The following is a 24,575-nucleotide window of genomic DNA, read 5'->3' on the forward strand; positions in this document are numbered from 1 at the left end:
AGGACCTGGGTTCATAATAACCCGTCCTTTAACAAGGACACATACTATAGTGTCATCGCTGCAAAGCTGAGTGAGTGAGTGAGTGAGTGTTCGTTCCCATCTAACCTGGAGCGAAGCTGGTTTTGCCATAGAATCGGACCACACCGGTTCTTTGGCCGACCACTAGCACCCTCTCCCCCAGGCGCACCTCAGGGCCCTCGCACACGGAGCTGCTGGCTGAAGGGGTCCGGCTCCGGGGCCCTGGAGCGAAGGACAGAAAGGAGAACCGCTTGAGATCAAGTCTACTGTTGTCTGAATGACCAGCCTCTGATTTTCCATTTAAACAGACAATCTTGAAACAATGAGGTGTTTAAAGGGGGCACTTCACAGAGGAACACCACGGCTTTATTTCGCACATAATCTCACACACATTCCAAGGCTCTAAACTGTTTTGCACATATTCATTTAGTTTGACAGTTATTGAGAGTTAATGAGTTTGGGTATGGCCACCAGTGATGTCACCAGAGGACACTGAGGGCGGAATCCACAAAGAATGGTTTGCGCGAAGCTAATCGCACCCCTTGGATTGTGCTCTGCGTTTACGAGCTATCCACTAAAAGCACACTGCGTGGATGATACCAGCGTTGACACGCCCCTTAATTTTTCCTGATTTGCTCGCGGGGATTCCTGACAGCAGCGATGTTGGCAGATATCCGTCCGGACTTCATTGTTTTCCGCGGGACCATTATGCATATTCTTACATTTCCCGGCGCGTTGCACCGAATACCATGGTACTCTGTTGCGTGTGTGACCTTCTCCCAGAGAAGGCTGCTTTGTGAGCGGCCCTACTATACGCTCACACAAACAGAGGAGGAAGCGCGAAGCGGACAGATCCGACCAGCATTGATTCTGCTCACAATATGCCAAAGCAAAAATGTACATTACAGATTAACTGCAGAGAAAATTCCCAATTTACCGTCCCGGTCGAGCTGTGCGAGGCGAGAGTTTGATGGCAAAGTTGACTGAAGTGCAACTATACAGAGAGATAAAGAAAATAATTTAAAACTATTTTGATGCCTCGAAATTATGTTTTGGTTTGATTTATGATGATATAAAATGCACGATACAAGGAGCATACGGGCGAACAATAAAACACTATCAGGTCAACAGTAAATATATATCTTATACAAATAAAACAATATATATATATATATATATATATATATATATATATATATATATATATATATATATATATATATATATATATATGGTATAGAAAATAATAAACGTGGACTTTAGGTGATAACCTTTTTGTTGAACTAATTCTAATTATTAATCTGGACATTCAGAACAGCTTGCATCGTTCGGTATAGACTGCTGTTCCGAAAGATGTAGCTGTCGTGCACTGACCCAGGGAACTTGGCAACCACATTAGTAATTAAATGACTGGCGTTACACACCATCTGGATATTGATGGAATAGGTTTCCTATTTAGAAAAACGTGCTCATTTTCGCCGGGTGGTATCGCGCCCACGACATTGGGGAAGCCGACAGTGTTAAGAAAAGACAGCTTTGTCACTTATAATTCTGTTGTACTATATTCTATTGTGCTATATTTAATGTAGTTTATATCCCATTTAAGTGTCGCTTATATAGAAAAGAAAAGAAATAACAAACAGACACAATTAACTTTCAAACTGAAGTGGGAAACCAACTCGGAATAAATAAATAGAGTTTATTCTGGAGCATAACATTGCCTGCTCATCATCATCCTTGATTTCATCCAGAGTGATATTCTCCTTCGAAATATTATTTCGCGGTCACGCTGTTACTGCTGCCAGATCACCTGTGAAGAGGCTCATTTACATAGACAGGGGACATGCCAATTGCACCGGACGCATGGGCCACCTTCATTTCAGCCGCTGCGCGTCCTTTGAGAGCGATATGCGTCGGGGAAAAACGCACAAACCGTTTGTGGATTCGGCCCTGAATCTTTGTGTTGTGTTAATTACAGCTCCATGAAATTATGTAAATTAAAAAAAATTTAGATAAGGATTGCATTGCAATAGGATTGCAAATGTCTTTCCTTTCATTTCATTGAGCTGTAATTAACACAACACAGGGATTCAGAGTCCTCTGATGACATCACCGGTGGCCATACTCACTCATTTACTCTCAATAACTGTCAAACTGACTTCAAACGTGTGCAAAACAGTTTAGAGCCTTGGGATATGTGCGAGATAATGTGCGGGAGTAGCTTTTCGGCTAAATGCCCCTTTTTTTTTATTAACAATAAACAACATGGTAAATAAAGGTGCACCTGCACTAGCGAGCGGGGTGATGCCGGGAGACAGGTGGGGGAGGTGCGGCGGGGGGGGCGTGGCTCTGGAGCTGGGCGAGACGCGGCCGCGGCGCTGCCTGCTGGGAGGACGCTGCCTGGGCCACGGGGGGCGCGGTCGAGGGGCCGAGCCGTGACGAGAGTCCAGCGAGGAGGAGGAGGAGGAGAGAGAGCGAGAGAGAACACCTGCGGGGGAGAGGAAGAGAGAGGGAGGTGCAAGAGAGGAATACAAAATAAATAGGTACAAAATAAGTGGTGAAAACTACGGGAATGAGAAGCGGTTGGAATGAATGAAATACGGTTTGGAGAAAAGCCGCCGGCTACGCACACGTCACACGTACAATAAGAGAGGGGCATTAAGCCCCTGCCGAGAGAGCCTAGATGTGTGCTTATCTACTCTGCTGTCAAAGATAATCACACTGCACAGACTGTGTGCTTCCTTTAATACCGAACCCTCCATCAATCCAGCCACCCATAGAAACCTACGGAGGGAACTTGGGTCATTCCCTGGAAATGATCAATCTCACCATCTTGCTTTCTCTCTCATTACAATAAACCCCACCTCCCAACCTCATGGAATAGGATGGGGGCGGTGGGGGGATGCCCCTAATTCACCTCCCAAGAAGCCATTTGGAGAAAGGACCTCATTAAGCTTTAACTTTTGCATCAGTGCCAAAGTGCTTTAAGCTCTGGGAAGTTTCAGCCACAAACAAATTAGGACCCAGAGAGGGTGCCAAACTTTGTGCCAAAAACTTGAACATAGGAAGAAGTTTGCTAATGTGCCTCTCAGAGTAGATCGATAGCAGAGAAATGATAGTTTAAGCTTCTGATTCTCTTAATTAGGTTCCACCTCTAAATCAATCCCTCATTTCCGTCAAATTGATCACTGGTTTGATGTGCTGCGGCCTTCCTGATGGATTGTTGCAGGCAGCATCTCGAGCTGAAATGCCAGGGTTGCTCAAACCTATCATAGAAGACCCACTTTTGACTGCAAGCTGTGTGTTCTTCCTGCAAGCTGTCTGTACTTCCTGCAAGCTGTGTGTACTAGGTACATTAAGTGTTTGCTGTAGATTCACTGTTGAAGCGTTTCAATTCAAACCCTGTTCGTCAGGCAGTATGAGCAGCCTAACTACCAGTCACTTAAGACAGGAGATTTGTATTGTTATTACAAAACGCCCTTTCAGTTCTGTTCTACAGACACAACTATGACATAATGGCAAGAAACTCTGGCTATTAAATTATACCACAACATTATATCTTGTTGGTCATACGTTTGCTGGTATTCTAAACATGTCCTTGTAGCAGGTTCGTGAACACACATGTGGGGCTTAAATATGGCCCTGCTCAGGGGACTTGGGCAGTAATTAGGCAATGGGTATGCTTGATGTTGAACCAGCAACCATTTGACTACTAGAGACGTATCTTATTAATGACCTGCCAGCCTACAGCCTTACATGCATAATGAGGGACTTTTACCATGGGTGGCAAATGTTCTCACAGATTCACTTAGAGACATGATGGTGGAGGGAAACACTGCTGTTCCTAGACTACACTTCTCCCTGTAGTTCTCCCTGTAGTATTGCCAATCATCACCATCCTGGTCGGGCGGGATCCGTCCTTGAATAGACCTATCTCAAGCTCCGTCCACTTTTCTTGATCCTCCAGTCAGGATCCATAAAAGAGGGTGGGGTTTGAGACTGGTCAATTGGCCTTCTGAAGTTTCTTCCTTTTTTTCTACTAAGGTTTTGTGGGAGGATTTTCTTCTTATCTTTATTAAGGGTCAAAGGTCAAGGGTCAGGGTGTTGTTCCATCATAATATGGTCTGCGAAATTCACTTAGACTTTGTGATAATGGACCATACAAATACATCTTGTGCCTACTAATCTGCATATGGATTGAATGTAGATGGAGGATTCAAGTATTAAGCTACACGGAATATCAGAGACAGTCGGGGCAGGACATGGAGTACTGAGAGAGATCCAATAAGAAAGGACTAGTCTAGTGAAGACTCTCTACTAAACACTGAAAAGAAAATTCAGTGGCACTTTGTATTACAGTACACAAATTACACAACAATTACTGTGTAATAACATATTGAAATAACCTGCAACCTGCATATATGAAATAACCTGCAATCACTCGTTTATTTTGGGGTCTGACAATGCCAAGTAAATATTTGTAAGTATGAACGAATGCTTTCTCAGGAACTCCGTAGCGAGTCCCCGGTTTACCTGCATCGGTTCATAATTAAACATTTACACATCAAAATCAAGGGCTTACCTGAAAAGCACCGGGTCATTTTGTGTTATCTCTATGTTATTACACAGTAATTACCCCCGGTTTCGTGTACCACACTGTGAAGTGCTACTGAAAGCCCCTCCGGACCGTCTCTGCCCATCCCGTGCGTAAGCCTAGTCGGGGCGTTAGCGCGGTACCTGCTTTCATCGTTCGGGCGTCTCCTCCTGTGCCCTCGGTGGGGGCGGGCAGGCTTTTTAGCTTATCAGGTGTTTTTTTGACAGACGGAGGACCTTTCCACCCACACGCACACAGAAGAAGGGAAGACACGTTGACTACTACTAATCAAGTACAGAACACTCTTGATCATGATCTGATGACTCGAGATGGCGCATTATATATAAAAACGCCGTTCCGCGCGATCTGAGGCAAGGCTTTCATGGGAAGGGCGACCATGGTAAGAGAAGCATATGGTTTGAAGAAAATAAAAGAGGAAAACACAATTGTTTGCACAAACAAACAAACGCAGAATGAGTGAGGTACTTTAAGAACAAAAATCTGTGAGAAGACTGGAATGTAAAAAGTGGTGCATGCGGCCAACAGAGAGAGGGGGGAAAATAACGGATGAAAGAAGACAGACAATGAGAGGATGAGAGAGAGAGGGATGAGATAGGGAGAGGAAGCGGGTGGAGGCGACAGTGACAAAGACGCAAAGGAAGGACACCATGACATTGCAGCAGAGAGAGAGCGAGAGAGGGCGGTAGAGAGAGAGAGAGATAGAAAGAGAGAGGCAATGAAATAAAAATGTCAAAGGGAACAGCAATATTTCTCGATTGAGCCATGAATGGGTTTAGATGAGCTCACAGAGTCCCCAATCACACCGAGACCCCATTAAAGAAGCTGTCACTAATGAAACCGCACGTGGAAAACAAGAGAACGACCACGAAATCTTTGTGTTGTGTTCACCCTCATCACCGCGTCCGCCACAGCAGATCCTCCGTGTGAACGCGATAGCTCCAATAGTTTACTTTTCAATCCTTTTCATGACCTCTAGAAGAAAATCACTATTGATTTTGGTGACCCCGTGACCTTTCCTCTAGCGCCACCATCAGGACAAACATAACGTTTTCAAAAATGTCATATTGGGGGTATATACCCTTTGCTGTCAGCATAAAGTCTGTTATGTTCATTGCATTTTCTTTTTTTTTTTACTTCTCATAATTTTTATTTTATTTTAATCAAATCATTTTTGTCAACTCGCATCACAAGTTCTGCCACCATTGCTGTTGCGATAAGTTATCTTCACTGGGCTTTTTAAGGACATTGTAATAAACGCCCACCATGAGGAAAATATACATGTTGGTCTAGCAAGTGTTAAGGTGTTAGTGTTGAGTGTTAAGTGTTAACTATTGGTGTTAGTGTTAAGTGTTAAGGTGTTAGTGTTAAGTGGTACGTGTTAAGTGTTACGTGTAGGGTTGGGTACCGTTCACATTTGAACCGATACCGTTACCCGACGGTACCTTTTTTCGGTATTTTATTATAACAAAAAGAATTCTGTTGTAAAACTAAACTAAAGTCTAAACTTCTCAATTTCAACATTGTTATCACACCACACAAACTAAAACCCCTCCCTACCTCCCTCTCCCAAACTGTTTATACAACGATTTATTTTTTATGTTGCATGATCATGTATACATTTATTATGTATTATTAAGTTTAAATATCAACATCTGGCCATCCTCAGTAAATACTATCAAACTCCTCTGACCTCATCTGGTCTTTCCAAAGACCAGCGATGGGACGTGCGGGGATAATGGCTTATAGCAGACTTTTTCCTTACTTTCGCATGGGGTATGGCTGGGAGTGTTGCATTCATTTATTTTATTTATAAAAAAAAAATTGGACTTCATGGTGTTTTTGTTTTGTTCTTGATTTATTGTGATGTTACTTCTTGACTTGTTTAACACATTCACGACCAGGGGTCGCTGTTTACCTTCTGGGTAGAACGCCAGCGCTTTGTTCAATGGGGCGCTTTGTTCACTTGCGAGTGCTTAAAATATATGAAATATTATAGCTATGGATCTAATACACCCGTCGATTGTCAGTGAGTTGCTTCCAGTCAACATGCACAAAACAGATTGTTTTTTCATCCGTACATTTCCGTTTTATACCGTTTTGAATATGAGTATAGTTTGGGTGCTTCGGAGTAATCCCAGGAAAAGACGCGATAATAGCGTTTTAGTGAAATCCACTTATCACGTTGTCATTTTTCGCCTGATTATCTAATCATCCTGAAATCAACGCTAGATTATAGTTATTATCCTTCCTCATGCAAGAATGAAATGTGGTTTAGACCGGCACACCCCCCCCCCCCCCCCCCCCACACAAACACACACACACACACACACACACACACACACACACACACACACACACACACACACACACACACACACACACACACACACACACACACACACACACACACACACACACACACACACACACACACACACACACACACACACACACACAAACACACACACACACACACACACACACACAATCGCGGGAGAAAGAATTATCAGATCAACGCAAGATTTGATATATAGTGTTCTTACCTTTTCTCTGATGTAATGCAACAAAAATAATCCAATTATCTGATCGCCATTTGAAGTACTGGGCACGGAGGTCCGTGCCACGTTCTCCAGCATTGCATATGAAGGAGGGGTGGGGGCAGCCTCATAGATGTATGGTGGTGACCGGTTACCTCGCCGGAGTATTTAAACCCCGCCCACACGGCTCAGCTCGGCCCAGAAAAAAAATACATGGTTTCTAATGGAGTGCAATAGAGGCCACAATGCGTTAGGGGGCGGTATTGACCGTCTGCAATCGCAGACACACTCAGAACAGCATGCACAAGGTGCCTCGGTGAATTATGAATGGCAATAGCTAATAAAATAAATAACGAGTTAAAAACTTATATATACGTGATTGGCCGTCAAGCGCCGTCAAGAAGACGTGTCCTGCCAATGGGGACATTAACGCCTTCTGTGCCATTCACGTACTGTATATATACATGTTTGAACGCCAATCACGTATATATACGTTATTTGGTTGATTTTAATAATCTATGCAGTCTCACGGACCTCTATGTTACAGTTGAAAACCATACTGAGACCCCGAGAGTGGAATACCGGCCAGATCCTGCAAGGTGGCAGTATCGCCCACCCTTTGAAACCCTGTTCCAGACTGTGTGTCACATCTAATGTCGTCCGGGTGGAGAACTTTGGCCCAGGCAAGTCTAGCAGTTCATCCGAGCACATTGGAACGCGTCCAGGACACTCGATGTGTTGTGCCAGATCAATACTGGAAATCCCGATCAGACAATTGAAATATTCTTTTTGGAATAACCCCGATCAAAGGTAAGGACTATCTGACGTCAATTCCACCTTGATCCTACAATGATTTCATATCGATCCAGCCGATCAACGCACGTAGTATTCAAAACGAATGCCGTTGCTGGCAATCAGAGCATCAAAAAACAACCCCCCCCCCCCTTTGATGCATTAATGATGAAACATAATACCTATTATATACCTTTGATTTGGAAATAGTAACGTGTCCAGGCGAGCAAGGCGAACGCCATTAGCTAAATTCACATATCGCTCCATAACGTAGTTTCCAGGAATTAGCCAGGATCACTCCGAAACTATACAATATTCACCACGGGTTAACACGTGAACGTATACATGAAATTATTTTTTCTTTTTTACATGTTGGACGAGGGATAGTTACTGTCAAATGAGCCATAGTATTGTCTCCATAGCTATAATATAGAATATAGATATAGCCCTGCAAACACTGCGACACACAGTGAAAATGCCTATCTTCTAGCGTGGCCCAGTGAGAACGGGATAAGGATAATAGCTGGCAGTGACTTAACGTGTGTTGTCTGGCCTTACAAATAAATTTGATTCGATTTGATTTAGAATATTTCAGATCATGAAATTAAATGTTTATATCATCAACTATCCAGTCAGTATTTATAGTGTAACGTTTGGCTACTTTAAATCATTGAACGGAGAGAGAGAGAGAGAGAGAGAGAGAGAGAGAGAGAGAGAGAGAGAGAGAGAGAGAGAGAGAGAGAGAGAGGGGGAAAGAGGCTCAGTTTCCAGGGTTAGCGGCTAACGTTAGTTAGCATAGCTTAGTTAGTGGCTAAAGTTTTAACGCGATGTGGAAGGAATGGCGAGGATGCCAAGCATGTTAGACACATTGGACCCGTTGCTCGCGCTGGTCTGTGTCTTATGAAATGACAATCGCATGTCATTGAAGGTCCGCGCTCGCTGGTCTGTGTCTATAATGAAATGACAATTGCGCATCATTGGAATTCAGATTATTTTCTAACAGGGCGGGTCTTAGGTACCAAAATGTGGCACCGATTGATCTAACGTGAATCGATACTCGAGTGTTCGGTACCCAACCCTAGTTAAGTGTTACTGTAAGTGTTAGTGTTATTGTTAAGGGCACCGAGAGTATGAGTATCAATACTGCAAATAGACTGCATGCAGCGGAAGCCAGAAGAACCCAAAGCGGCAGCTCTACTCTGGTCTGTGTCGTCAGCAACTAGGTCTACAACAGGCTCCACATTAGAGCTGCTTCTTTACCTCTGCTCCTGCTCCCATTCAGAGCTTGGTGTCTTCAGCACCATGTTGGACTCATTTGAGAGGTTTCATGCACAGTTGGGAAATAAACTGAGCTATTGAGCTATTTCTGTTTGCTTGTTTTCCCCCCCAAGGTAAAGTTCACTGTTAAAAAACTGAATATTTTTCTTTCTCTACCATCTTCCTTATGAGGGAGGACTGGCTGACGTGCTGCTGCAACTTTATCTCTAAGTGAAATTACTGTTTCTTAATTAGACGCACACTCTATAACACACGCTCTAATACACACACTTTGGCTCCCGCACATCTGAAATGAATCCAGCGCCCCTGGCAAGTCACATGAAGATCTAATACATCTGTCATACTCCAATAATTCAAAAGTAAAAATGTCTCATGAAATCCGACGGGGACCCGAAATTTATTAATAATAAATCTTCCAGATAACTTGCTCAGAGATTAACACTGACTCATTAATTTGCCATTTAAGCTGATGCAATATATTGCACACCAAAAAGAGCTGACCGAATAGAAAAAACAAAGGAAACCTTCAAGTCCACCCGGCGATTATTGATTGGCATTTCAGTTAACACTTAGAGGACTCTGGGAATTTGGCCTCGTCGCTTGCCTCAAAAGGGGGAGACGGCGTTCGAACACCGAATGCCAAAACACTTCCATCCGCTTGACCTTTAGCTTGAGAAGAACCTCCAACCCCCCCCCCCCCCCCCCCCCCCCCCCCACGTCTTTCCGTGTGCGCCGGCTGAAGCTTACTTGAATTGACAGGCTGCGGTAACAATGGCAGCTTTAAGGCACCGGGCGCTCGTGAGCATTTAGTGAGCGTGGTCTCATGTCCGCACGGCCCTTTTGAGGCCGGCGCTCTCGCTACCGGGCCGAGATGTATTTCACATCATAAATAGATCAATACAGTCCGTATTAATTAACGTTGCGTTTCTTTGTCAAATGTAGCCAAGAGTAAAGACCCTGTCAAAACAGCAGTCAACGTGTATATTTTCAGCACTACGTTTGTTTGGCAATGATTTTAAGTGTTATTAGCAAAATATGTGCTTGTGAAAATCTCTGCGCATTGCATCGGAAACCGGATGATTTAGACCCGAGGAAATGAAGGCGTCATGAAATCGTTGTAGTCCTAAGAAAGAGGAGTCCCCAGGGCTTTAGATGGATGTCGAAATATTTTCGTGATTATATCTCACGGGTCATTCATAGGCCTGATATTCTATATTCATATTTCAAATTGCATGTGTCCGGATGGCAAAATTCAGTACTGTATCTACAAAACCCCCTGTAAATCATCTGTCCTTCATTAATTTGCTTAGATCTTTAGTACACTTGATCTCAATAAGGTGCTGAATGAGCTCAGTGGCAACTTATCACGTCTGGTCAATGTTAGCATGGTGTTATTCACTGTCAAAGATTAAAAAAAATTAAAAAATAAATAAAAAATAAGAATAATAATAATAATTTATATTCTCCTTTGGTTCATTACAATTTACTCAAGCACAGTAACAGACACACTATTCATGACACTAGGAATACATTCCCTGAGGTCCATAGATGTCCCTAGCTACCAATAACATGCAAATGGACCTTGTAGAAGTGGAGAAATCTTCCATTTACTTAGGGTATGCACTTTTAGGCACATTTTCAGAAAATATGGCTAGGGCTTAATAGGTTAATAGGGGCCAGCGCGGTGTCCGGCCGCATCCGTCTCTTCTGGTTAGCGGGATGTGAGCCGCTTCCGAGAGAACACCGCCGAGTGTCGCTTGTCTGCCGCGCCAGTCCAATGAAATGCTGAAACATAGGCGACTGGGAAAGTTTGGGGGACAGAGAAAATGCTTGACAAGGGCCCTGAAAAGTGGTCAGCCATAAATTACCGGTAGTCTGCACCGAGGTTGAATGGGAGGTTCTGAAACACACACACACACACATACACACCTGGTGATGAATGACCACAGGGCTGTTCAGGCTGTCTATGGCCCAGTTATTAAGCCTGCTTAATTGGACTATCAATCACGGGGGGGGGGGGGGGGGGGGTGGAATTCCACAGTTTCCACAGTGGACCACAATTCCCTGTGGTCCACTATTCCTGTCACGTCAGATCAGATCAATTGGCCTTCAGAGGCACTGAATAATACACCACAATAAAGTTATAAAGCCTCTGAGTAAAAAAAATAAATAAATATATCAAGACAGGTCTTCTAAAATGTATGGAGCTTTAGTGGGCACTCCTGTTCCCCAGCATCAGTCAGAAGTTGAGGAACTATCCGAAAAAGCACGATAACTCGGTAAGTCATCCTCCGGTTCTGGGTCAAGGATCCGCCGAAGCTCTGAAGCCGCGGAGTGACTCGCACACAGCTTCACGAGGCTTTAGGGAAATCTCTGGAATTTGATACAAATGACGAGACCATCCGTGGGAGTCGTGACTTGAGCTTCTCTGAGCCGGGGCTTTATCGAAGCCGTGACGATGGAGACCCCCTCCCGAGTTAACGCCACGACTCCGTCCGCCGAATCCCCGCCGCGAGTGCCGAGTCAGCGAGGAAGTTTCGCTCTGCAATTAAAACCCTTTTTTCTTTAATGCTTTCCCTCCGACGATAAATGTTTACGACCAATCACAAAAGTCCATTCATGCAACACGTGAGGAGTTATTCTAATTATTTCAGATGAATTAACACTGAACATGTCTAAAGATAGAATTTGGATTTTTATCAACGCAGTAATGGAGACAGAGGGAGAGAGTGTTTCATTTTTTGTTTGGTTTTTAGTTACTTGTTTTTGTCTTATATCTGTTTTTGTCTTGTGATCAGACATTTGGGGAGGAGACATGGCACAAAGAGAAACAGAAATAATATGTATAACCGTGCAACCGTATCGTCCTTTGTAAAGCCAGAAGCATGTGTGGGCTATATAAAGTATATCTGTGGACATTTACAGAGCTGGCTGTGAGGTAATTTCACTAGCAGTAAAGCAATTTCTCTAAAGAAAACAATGGAAAAAGATTCTCAATATTATCACTACCTTAGGGCTGGCAAAGAGTTTTAGATTTGCATTTAAGCAGCTCAAGTGGTCCATAGTTCATGCATGACAAATGCAATTAACACAATGGGGGAGGGGAAAAAAAGGACTCGTGCCCCAAAGAATTCTACTATGTGGACAAAATCATCAAGTCACTCCCAGGTGCTGTTTAGAACACATCTGCAACCTTCCCGTCGGGCGGCCTGGTAATCCGATTTGTGTCGAACGGGGGCCCTAATGCCAACCAACCCCAGAGCGCAGAGGGGAAGATGGAGAAGCGCAGAATACCATTATCATTACTGTTAATGCTGTAGAGCCCGTGTCCCAAACCCCCTCAAGTGAGCCGGCGCAGAGACTTATTCCTCCTGCCGTTAGTGAAAGGGGGGGGGGGGGGGGGTATTGATGGGGAAGGAGGCCTCAGATGCCGTTTCTTAAGACTAATGTCGTTATCCCTGAATGTTTGTGGCGGGACGGCGAGACGGCAGCGCTCCTCTGGTGTGGTTTATTTTTTTTCTCCGGGTGATGTGTGGCTTCTAATAACGCATTAACGTCCTGTGTTCTCCTGGAGTCGGGTCCTTGAGGGGATTGTGTAATGAAATAAACGGTGACACCGGGAAAACACGCTTGCCACCCGCCCCGATGACACTTTATTCTTCCCATCTCTAGCCCCGGCAAGGCCGTGGTCAGGGTTCTTGCTTTCGCGAAAGGAAGATGTTTTTTTCCACCGTGGTGGTTGGATTCTATACATGAGATACATTTGAATTCAGCCGGCTTGCCGACGCCGATGAGGTCCTGGGTCACTTTGTATATTCATGAATGTCATTCTTATCTGATCCAACGCAAACCCAAACACTGCGTTGATCAGGCGGTTCTGTGCGCAGGCCGGATCATTGTGTTTGTGTCTAATCATTTGTGTTTTACTCAGGTCTGGGTCCCCCCCCCCCCCAAGTAGAGAGGTGCTAGTTAGACACTTGGTATAGTAATTTTAGGGACACATGAAAACACAACTGTGTGCCTACGGTTATCTATAATTGATCCACAGGAGGTGAATGCTAACATAGTGCTTTACCTGTGTTAATCTTGCAGGTGACACGGGACAGGTCGATGTGACGAGGGGGCCGTACAGGCGGCGAGCTCCTTGCAGCTTTGGTTTTGCGCCGTTCCGAGGGTTTGCTGATCTTAGAGAGAGGAGCGAAGATGCCTGTTGGGAAGAGGTGTGGAAATGTGAAGGAAATGGGATTCAGGACGAGGGGGAAAGACGGCGATAAGATAAATGATTGACAGATGGTGGACGGGAAGGGAATTACATGAGAGGACCGTGAAATTACAGGGTCAGCAAAGGAGCGAACACCGGATTTGGCAGTCATTTGAAAATGTCAACTTCGCTCACGAGTGACAAAAAGGAAATGGAGGATTGCGAGGGGCAGGTCAGACACCGCCGAGCACCCGATGTGTCCAATAACGTGCTAACCGGCACGGGTGGAGGAAAGAGACTGGGTAAGTGGGGCTGATGTACATTAACGTTCCACAGGTTTCTACGGGATACCTTTCAAAAAGGAGCGTCCTTCTCTGCGGGTGTTTCCCAGAGTATTCATGAACGGTTCCCTAAGGGACAGCATCAAAGGTACATCGTAAGGTGGAGCTGTCCTTCACTGTGGTGCTGAAAAGTGGATCAATCGATGCCCAGCGAATCCATTGTCTCACTTGTATAGGCTTATGACATAATCATAATCATTTTACATCTAATATTGCAGAAGAGGAATCTATGCATTGCCTACTAATGGTCATCTGCTAGTCTCTTTAAGAGGCAAGATGAGACCTTGTGATAGTTTCAACAAATAAATATCATGCTACAAAAAATGGTATAAAGAACGATGAGGCTGTGATCACATTGGACACCTTTTTAAATGCACCTTTTTTCTATTGTTTTCAATGGTTCTGTTCTATTTCCTCCAAACTACCCGCCTCGCACACCAATGCCAATGTCACCTTCTTGTCGACGGACCAATCAAATCCCCAGAGGGGAGGGATTACAAATCTGAGGTTTGTAAACGGAAATCGACAGCAAAACAAATCAATCGATAATAGAGGAGAACCTCCTTTTGGCAGTTTCCGACAAAGGCAGAAATATGAACAGCAACACCTGGAGGGCTGTGAGTAGCAATGTATGTAACGTTAGCTGAGGTAGCAACGGTAATCAGTGGTATCACAAGCCCTGTGCACTTTCTAGGGCTGTCCCCGACTAAGGATTTGGATAGTCGACTTTTATTGGCCGAAATTTGCTGCTGAATGCAATCTTTTTTATAAATATATATATATCCATTTGGGCTGTGGGGGGGATGCTTATATTCTGAACATTCTGTGAAAGCATGCAATTGGTCCACTGATGGATACATCTTGATATCTGTCTAGTCTAGTGTGTTCATTAGATGGGTGAAATCCTCTTTCAGTGCCTTCAGTGTTTTCTTAGGCAGTTAGCCTCGCTGATATGTGCACCATTATCGTTAGCCACACTTCTAGGCCTCTTTGCTTTTGGAAAGAATGATACATTTTTTTTTATAAAAAATTCAAATATTGTAATGATTATTATTATAATTTTTTTTGCATTCGACTAAGAGGTTGGCAGTCGACTACGGCTCCTTTCGATCGATTAGTCGACTAATCGGGGTCAGCCCTAGCACTTTCAATTATCTATGTACACTGCTGCGCAAAGAAAAGGCATCCAATGTGATCAATAGGCTACGGGTGAATTATTTAGTTCTTATTAAAACAAAGGTTTAATGTTAATCTGTTTCGGTCATACGAGAGAATTTATCATGATTAATTCAATACCAGGTATGCAACAGCATTTCAACCTTGGTCAATAGTGTAAAGTAGGGTATTAAATTAAATATCACCAAAGTATTTGATAGCCTAGCCTGCCCAGCACATAAAGTGGTGGCAGATATTCTCCGCTCCATCAACAGATATGACTGAGGTGTGTTCCCTCAATCACTTGCCCTCAGAGTAACAGAAGACCTTATCAATCACTATTGCTCATTTAACACAAGCCAGGACAAGAAGGGGACAAGGAATACAAAAGAAGCAAACAAAACATACCCCAGTTTGCCTGCTCGCAAACAATGGCAAGTGCCAGCAGAGGGAGTAATATAACGTAGCCTCCTGTTATTTCAGTTCTAGACGGACATTTATGGATGGCTTTTATGATTTGCACAGGCTAATTGGGACAAGCAATGTACATAGGCCGAATGTATTATCATCATCATCATCATCATCATCATATTGGGATTAGACATAAGTGAAAAGACATCAGGATGTGCTATGCTTTGTTTTGATCATTCATTTTCATTAATTTAATATTAAACTAATGATGTCATGTGTGCATGCAGTAGGCTAGTAGATGCGCACTGTAGTGCCACTGTCAATTTGAAAAGCAAAATGTTGGCCTAATAAGGCTAGAACTGTGACAGGATGAGCGGCGCAGAGGGTGCTTTTGACTTCTCAGAAGGCATGCCTTTGCTATGGCTGAGGCTCTGGGAAACAGCTCGACAACTAAAGGAAAGTACCTTACGAAGTACGTAGCGCTAAGGAGGCTCTGGGAAACTGAGGCCCAAAGCATTTGGACTGCTAAGTACCTATATGGGTTATAGACGGGTTAACAGACAGGGCTGTCCATCCTTGGTCAATTTGGTCTTAATCAACCAAACATCTATTGCATGCTTCAGCCAATGAAGCATATAAATCCCTTTTAGGTTTTCAGAGGAAACGTTTTTTTTTTTTCAAACTTTATTATCTAACAATGGTAAGTTAAGAGTGTTGTGTGCATTCATAGTTAAAGACAGAAGAAGTTGAGTTCTTGTGATATATCACATTCACACTTTTGATCGACTTTACAATAGCAAATACATGGGCTGTCCAAAATGATTTCGAAACAAAGTTACCGTACTTTTCGGACTATAAGCCGCGGCTTTTCCCCCCATTTTTCGACCCTGCGGCTTATATAACGGTGCGGCTTATATGTAGACCAAACCCGAATTTTTTTTAATCGAAATATTGCTTTTTTTTAGTATACTATTGCACTAAATGGTAACACTTGTTATGCAAATATGCAACTTGTTTGTTGAAATGTTAATAAATGGGAGCTTCCTCAAACAGCCATCTCTTTCCCGACAATCCCCTCTGTGCACGAACCCTTACATATGGTAATTAAACATTAAAACACCTGCGGCTTATAGTCCAGTGCGGCTTATATATGTACACATCATTCAATTTAGCTGCTGCGGCTTATAGTCAGGTGCGGCTTATAGTGCGAAAAGTACGGTATATGGTTCTTCAGTGCAAGGGTTAAATTGTGCTTTTTCCATGAGTGAGTTATACATTCTGGCCCCAGTGGTACCTGTTCGTTTGGGGGGAAATATATGATTAATGACAGTAATTTTTCCCTTTGCCCTTATTATGTCCTACCCTGGTAGTGACAGAACATACCATGTTTGATCGGGCAGGTGAAATACTGAACTCCTGCTACTGCTCCATTGTTCTTGCCCTCCGGTTGGTCCAGCTCCACCCCGGCCCAGAGCCCTGCGGAGAACTCTGTGCTTCCACAAAATCGCAGGGTGCCCACCTGTATGTAAACACAAACATACACCACACAGGGGGCAAACACAAGATGATGTAAACGATGTTGTAAATGGTGTTTACAAACCATCCCCCAAGCGAGAAATGATAAAACGACACAACTCGGGGAATGCAGCGGAATTAATCCACAAATAATACACTGAATAATAACACAGCAATAATACACTTTCAATATGCACAGTCCTTCATGTCCTTATCCCTCTGTCCTCGGGATGACAGCACAAAGTAATTATGTCTCCATTCAAGACGCTGCAAGGGCAGGGCTGCTCTATCAGAATCTCAAACATGTTTTGATGCATCTACATTCATAAAAGGTCGCAGAAGAGAGAAATAATTAAAAAGGAAAATAGAGATTAAAGCGGGGGGCTGTGCCAGAGAGCGAAGGGACGATAATAGGGTTTTGATTAGCCGCTTGGTAGAACTCCACACAATTTATTTTGCGATAATTCATTAATCTGCCCAATTGGGTCGAGTTGTGAGTATGTTGTTGAGTCTGTCTGCATCTATTCCTGAGTGTGTGTGTGTGCGTGTGCGTGTGCGTGTGTGTGTGTGTGTGCATATCCAAAGGAGCAGAGAGCGGAGCTGTCAATAACACAAGGTCACACTGCAGACCACACCTCACTGAAAGTGATGAATAAAGTAAAATGGAAGACCCGACTTCCGGTTTGCGACGTTCTGGGGAGCAGCCACATGAAAGAGCTCCCGGTCAATGAATATCAAAAAAAGGAAGTAAAACAATTCAAAACGAAATATAAAGTGAAGATTCGAGGACAAAAGAAAGAAGGAAGAATGAACACGAGGACAAATTAAAGAAAAGCAACCCCAAATGAAGTAAATACACAGATGGAAAAGACTCAACACGAGGGAATGATGCAACAGGTAGAACAAGCTAGCGGGACGCTGAATGTCAATGCAGAGAAGCTACAGGCTAACATACAAGACCGACGGCTTCTCAGTTACAGTGGGTGACAATATTGTCACAAGGAAAGATGAAATTACATCCCTAGGTTCCATCCTAGAGGCAAATCTTTCCTGTGACAAAATGGCATCCAATGTAATAAAAAAAAGTCAACAAACAAACTCGATTCTTGTACCGGATCTCCTCACTGGTAAACAAGAATACCCTGAAGACTCTGGCAGGAGCACTCATTCAAGGGTACTACGACTATGCTTGCACCTCATGGTACCAAAGCATGCACCTCAAAGGCGCTAAAAACTAAATTACAAACATCTCAAAACAAACTGGTCAGACTACTGCTTGACCTTACTCCTAGAACCCACCTCACCCCTGCCCACTTTGACAACCTAGGATGGCTTAGAGTAGACGACAGAGTACAGCAACTTGCAATGGGCCTGGTCTACAAGATACACTACACGACTAAGATACCCATGTACATGTCAAAATACTTCCCAAAGGTCAGTGAATACCACAACCACAACACCAGAGGGAGCTCCACAAATCATGTTAAACCCAGATTCGGCTCAAACAAGGGACTAAACACGTTTCACAATTATGCCACATCAATGTGGAACGCCCTATCCAAAGCTATAAAGGAATGTGAATCAGCTTAGGGAAAAAAAATATGACGAAAGATAAAACGAAAATATTTCATATTCATAACGCTGTCAGGCGATTAAAAAAATGTATCTAATTAATTACAGGATTTGTAATTAATTAATCTAATTAATCACATTTTAATCACATAACCATTTTAGGCCTGATATTCTATAATCATATTTCAAATGGCATGTGTCCGGATGGCAGAATTCAGTACTGTATCTACAAAACCTTCTGTTTAATCATCTTCCCTTTATTAATTTGCTTAGATTTTTCAGGTCTGGTCAATTTTAGCATGGTGTTATTCACAGTCAAAGATAAAAACTATTTAATTGATATTCTCATTTGGTACATTGACTCAAGCCTAGTAACAGACACAGTATTTCTGACACTGGGAATACATTCCCTGAGATCCATAGATGTCCCTAGAATCAGATACCAAGAACATGCAAATGGACCATTTAAAAAAAAGTCTGTAAATGTGTATTCTACGTTCTTATGGAATGAATGAGATTTAAAAAAAGATTTATAAAAAAATATATATATATTATTATTATTAATTAATTTCGAGTACATTTTTATAACGCGATAATTTGCTGTGTAATTAATTAATCTAATTAACGCGATAAACTGACAGCCCTATTCATATCACATCGTAATTTGTACTGGAAACCTAAATACCATCAAATATAGCCAATATATATATATATATATATATATATAGCTAAGAAAAACCTCATGACCATATATTTGGCCATATCGCCCAGCCGCACTCCCAACACACCACCCCGGCATCCTGTTTGATTCAGAAACAGAACGCCATTCCATGGAGTCTTTCACGGCCCCTGCCACTATGCCCTGCGATGGGCGCACACACAGCCAATCACACTCACATACCTTCTGAGCGGCGATGACGACGCGATCGCCGAGTCGGACGCCCATGGTGGCGAGCTGCACGCGGGCCTTCTCCGAGAGGCCGGGGCGAGTGTTGGCCGCTGGGGTCATGGCCGGGGGGGAACGGGGCCTGGGCAGAGCGTCTCTCAGCAGGGCCCGTAGCTCCTTGGCCACGGCGGCAGCGTCCGCCATCTCCAGGGGCATGTCCAGGGGCTCCGGCACCGCGTCTGCCGGGCACTGCCCTCTCTCATTCTGGCAAAGGGAAACAAAGGAAATTGATGAATATAGAGACTTGAATAAAAACATATAACGTATTTACAAGGACGATGACAGGATGGCCACCACAAACGTGAGAATGATTCGACTTCGATTGACTGGTTCACTTTATTTCAATGAAGAAGAAAAAAAGCTGAAACTACTGTATCTTTTCTTAAGACAGGGGACACAGGAAAGGGACTTTACTCATATTTTTGCCTACAGCACAAAATCCCCTCCTCCCCCAGTGGATTTGAGAGTGGCTGCTCAGCGGCAGGGAGCGCGTCATGAGAGTGCCAGAGAGAGAGAGACAGAGAGAGGGAGCCAGAGAGAGAGCGAGAGCGAGAGAGCCAGAGAGAGGGAGCCAGAGAGAGAGAGAGAGAGCCAAAGAGAGATGAGTGTCAGGGGAGAGAGAGAGAGAGAGAGATACAGACTAATACTAAAAATACAAAAAAGAGCAATTCACTTTTGGACGCACCTAAAACAAAGTGACCCCCTCTCGCACCATTATCAAGCCCTGCAGTGCCAAGAGCTGAGGAGCATCAGGAACCCCCTTACCCAGCTGGTCCTGAGGCTCAGGAACAGAACACATCACCAATCAGAATAAAACAAATTACTACACAGCTAAAACAAAACTACATCACCTATTGGAAAACACAAACAAAAGCACAGAGCAAAATGCAGTGCTAGCTGGCTCTAAATCGACAGTACACCATAGCAGATTATTTGAGCATGGTGACTGATCAACAACTAAAAAGAACCTTGACAAAATACAGACTGAGTGAGCACAGCCTTGCTATTGAAAAGGGGAGGCACAGGAAAATCTGGCTTCCTGCAGAGCAAAGGCTGTGCTGGCATTGCATCCTCAATGAGCCTGAAACAGAGATACACTTCCTCACCAAATGTGAAAAATATAAATATATTAGAGAAACGCATTTAAAAAGAAATTGAATTAATAACAAAAGATTTTCTTAAAGGCCCTGTGTCTTATAAATGGCATTTTCCAGTGTTTAGCATTGTTTCCTAGCAATGGGGGATTATATCAATGTGGTCTGTGTCTCTAATTATCATATTGACTCATCAGTCTAGTCGAGTTCACGAGATCTTCCCTCACTCAACTAAGCCATTCTGATTTGACTGTTTTGACTTACTTGACTTAAACCCTTTTGCTCTTTGGGGAGCATAGGCATTTGACTGTTTTGCTGACGTGAATAAGGCACAGGGGAGTTTTTTGGCACAGGGATTATAGTAGACATTTTGAAGAGCCAGAGAGAGAGAGAGAGATTTTCTTGCTGTGATTGTTGTATAGTATAGTTAGTAACAGCAAGTATAGCATAGGGACATAGAAGAAAAACTGCACATTGTATAGGTATGTACATAGGATCCAGTGCCTTTAAGTGATTTATATGTCTATTTACCATGTCTATTCTAGTTATCCTGCTTATTATTATTACTATTGTTTTTATTGCACAAATCGAAGCGGGCATGGCCAACCACATTTCACTGTATGCCCTGGTATGTATGTGATGAATAAAACTCTTGAATCTTGAGTGAGAGTGAGAGTGAGAGTGAGAGAGAGAGAGAGAGAGAGAGAGAGAGAGAGAGAGAGAGAGAGAGAGAGAGAGAGAGAGAGAGAGAGAGAGAGCCAGAGAGAGGAGTGTCAGGGGAGAGAGAGAGAGAGAGCCAGAAAGAGAGAGGAGTGTCAGGGGAGATAGAGAGAGCCAAAGAGAGAGAGGAGTGTCAGGGGAGAGAGAGAGAGCCAGAGAGAGAGGAGTGTCAGGGGAGAGAGAGAGAGCCAGAGGAGTGTCAGGGGAGAGAGACAGGGACGGGCCGTGGAGTCATACGGAACGGCAATGGGAGTAATTGGGGCTCGCTCGTCATCAGCCAGCACGCCCCCCGGGGTAAGACGACCAATGGCTCTTCGTGGCTGTAAACCAGACACTGTGTGCCCGTCCTTCACACGTTAATTGACATTAGAGGGACACACCGATTTGTGGTCAGGATGATCGATCGGTTTTGATTTCAACTTGATTTATTTACCGCTGATCATTAGTAGCAGAGTGTAGAATTACCATTTTGCTAACCTTTTACCAGTGGTGGTATAAAAAAAAACTACATTTCAAAGGAAATATTGTACTTTTTACTCCCTACATGTATCTGAACCCATCAGTTACTAGTTACATTGAAGATAAGGATTTTGCATAGAAAACATGGCAAAAATGTATGAAGATTATATACTTTCACATTTGAAGCCTGCAAACCTCAAGAGGACGTAATCAGAACAGCGGAACTGGATCACATACCACTTTAACATAACCTTTAATCAGAGAAGCATAACTGGACCACATCCCACTTCAACATGACCTTAAGAGGTCAATGGATCGAGGGTTGAACGCTCCCACGCACTTCGGACTCCTTCACCGTCCTACGAGCGGATCGCACGGCAGCCTCCGGCAAGAGCGTCGGCGGGGGGGTCTGTCTCCTTACCAACAACGGTTGGGTTAATCCCAAGGAGGTGCATGTTCTCTCACGCTCATGCTCCCCGGACATGGAACATCTCTCAATTCTGTGCCGTCCGTTCCACCTCCCCCGAGAGTTTACTGCGGTCATCATGACTGCTGTATATATCCCTCCACAAGCGAACACCGTCAGAGCCCTGGCAGAGCTACAAGATCATCTCAACAAACATCAAATTAAACATCCGGACGCAGCGATGATCGTAGCTGGTGATTTCAATCAGGCCAATTTGAAAAAAGTGATGCCGTCCTTTTTTCAACACATCGCCTGCTCCACAAGGCTTATGGCAGGGACTGAGGACAATAACTGACTACAAAGTCAGCGGCCCCTCAATGGGGAGCGACGACGCCTCTCTCGTGGACAAACTCAACTCTTTCTACGCTCGGTTTGGTGTAGACAGTGGCGCCACTAGCTCAACGGCTAGTGACGTCACTGGCGCGCCGGCTGTTGTGGAGGGGGGGGGGGGGGCAACCGCAGGGGGGCGGGGACACTCTCTCGTTGTCGGAACACAGTGTGAGAAGAGCATTTATGCAGGTGAACACCAGAAAAGCTGCTGGCCCAGATGGTATAACAGGACGCATACTTAAGTCCTGTGCCAACCAGCTAGCCCCTGTGTTCACCGCCATATTTAATCAATCCCTGGCGGAGTCATTGGTCCCTGCCTGCTTCAAGATGTCTACCATCATCCCTGTACCAAAGAAACCCTCCCCAACATGTCTCAACGACTACAGACCGGTGGCACTCACCTCTGTGGCCATGAAATGTTTCGAGAGGCTGGTCAAGGATCACATTTGTGCCTCCCTCCCCAGTGATATGGACCCCATGCAATTTGCATACAGGCCAAACAGGTCCACTGACGATGCGGTCTCCCAGGTACTGCACAGCACCCTCTCTCACCTTGACCGCCAGAAGGGGGGCTATGTGAGACTGTTGTTCATTGACTATAGCTCAGCGTTCAACACCATAGTCCCCACCAGACTGGTGGACAAGCTGATCGAGCTGGGTCTGAGCTCCGCTCTGAGCGCCTGGATACTGGACTTTCTGAGCGAAAGGCCCCAGGCGGTCAGGGTGGGGGGTCAGACCTCCAACACCATCACCCTGAGCATCGGGTCCCCCCAGGGCTGTGTTCTGAGCCCCCTGCTGTACTCACTATACACACGACTGTGTGGCCAAGTTCAGCTCCAACTCCATAGTGAAGTTTGCGGACGACACATTGGTGGTGGGGCTGATCTCGGACAACGACGAGAAGGCCTACCGGGAGGAGGTTGAGGTACTGGAACGCTGGTGCCAGGACAACAGCCTGCTCCTGAACATTGGTAAAACAAAATCTGGGAAGATACTCCAGTCCTTCTACTCCGGAGCTGTAGAGAGCATCTTGACTGGAAACATCACTGCCTGGTATGGAAACAGCACGGCACAGGACAAGAAGGCCCTACAGAGAGTGGTGCGCTCAGCCGAGCGTACCACGGGTATTGCACTACCACCCCTGCAGGTTCTAGACAACAAGAGGTGCAAATCCAGAGCCTGCAGAATAATTAAAGACCCACACCACCCCAACAACAGCCTGTTCATGCTGCGAACCCCAGCTACTAGGACAGAGAGGCTTCGGCTCAGCTTCTTCCCCCAGGCCATCAGAGCCTTGAACACTGAACTCTCCACACTCAAGCACACATGAGCACACACACGATACGCACACTGTACACGCTCACACACTAGCAGCCACTTTAACATGAGCAAGCACACACTCATGCTGCACACGCCCACACTTATGGCCACTAAGGAAAGGTCACTTTAAAAATAGTATAGTATAACCTGAGACTGTATAAAATAGCAATGTACAGAAAGACACAGTGCCTCATCCGTAGCTAACAGTGTATGCACTACCACAGGACCTAGCATGTCTTCCATGCTCTGTAAATAACTTATGTACAAATACCGATATGCCTTACTATGTTACTGTTTATTGCACAATGTTGTTTTATTGGATTCTATTATATGTTGTTACTACTGTATTGCACATTGTTGCGGGCAAGACCACCCGCATTTCATTGTATACTTGTATGCCGTGACAAATAAAACTCTTGACTTGACTTGACTATACACAAACATCATGTAGAATGCATACTTTTACGTTAGATACTTAAGTACATTCAATAGCAAATACTTCTCTACTTTTACTTGAGTCAAATTTGAAGAGGACTTTTACCAGAATACTCATTTATCTGGGTATGTCTACTTTTACTGTGCACTTCTTCCACCGTTGCATTTTACTGTTGCTTATTGATAGTGCTTGATAATGCTTATTGATGTTGCGTTGACGATAACAAATACATTATAGTTAATTTCTCCTTTTAATGAATGTTATGTTCTTTATTCCATCATGTGAAGTGTTGCCCTGCGCTACGGCTTGATTCTCTTAAGACGTGTGTTTAACTGACCAGTATCAGCCTAAAAATACCTTATCAGTGCG

At 44.2% G+C, this 24,575-nt stretch overlaps 1 protein-coding gene across 3 annotated transcripts in view; it reads right to left on the reverse strand.

Annotated features, from left to right (window-relative positions):
- LOC311224548 (CAP-Gly domain-containing linker protein 4) overlaps positions 1-24,575 on the reverse strand; it is a 105,277-nt gene that overhangs the window by 19,744 nt on the left and 60,958 nt on the right. For all 3 annotated transcript variants that reach the window (XM_084309579.1, XM_084309577.1, XM_084309578.1), the window contains exons 7-11: positions 19,337-19,585; positions 16,732-16,867; positions 13,316-13,447; positions 2,303-2,506; positions 106-240 (exon numbers count right to left, since the gene is read on the reverse strand). In XM_084309579.1, the coding sequence (XP_084165705.1) occupies positions 106-240; positions 2,303-2,506; positions 13,316-13,447; positions 16,732-16,867; positions 19,337-19,585 (856 nt within the window). The remainder of the gene's footprint in view (positions 1-105; positions 241-2,302; positions 2,507-13,315; positions 13,448-16,731; positions 16,868-19,336; positions 19,586-24,575) is intronic.

Source organism: Notolepis coatsorum, assembly GCF_963971535.1.
Source record: "Notolepis coatsorum genome assembly, chromosome: 3".
NCBI lineage: Eukaryota > Metazoa > Chordata > Actinopteri > Aulopiformes > Paralepididae > Notolepis > Notolepis coatsorum.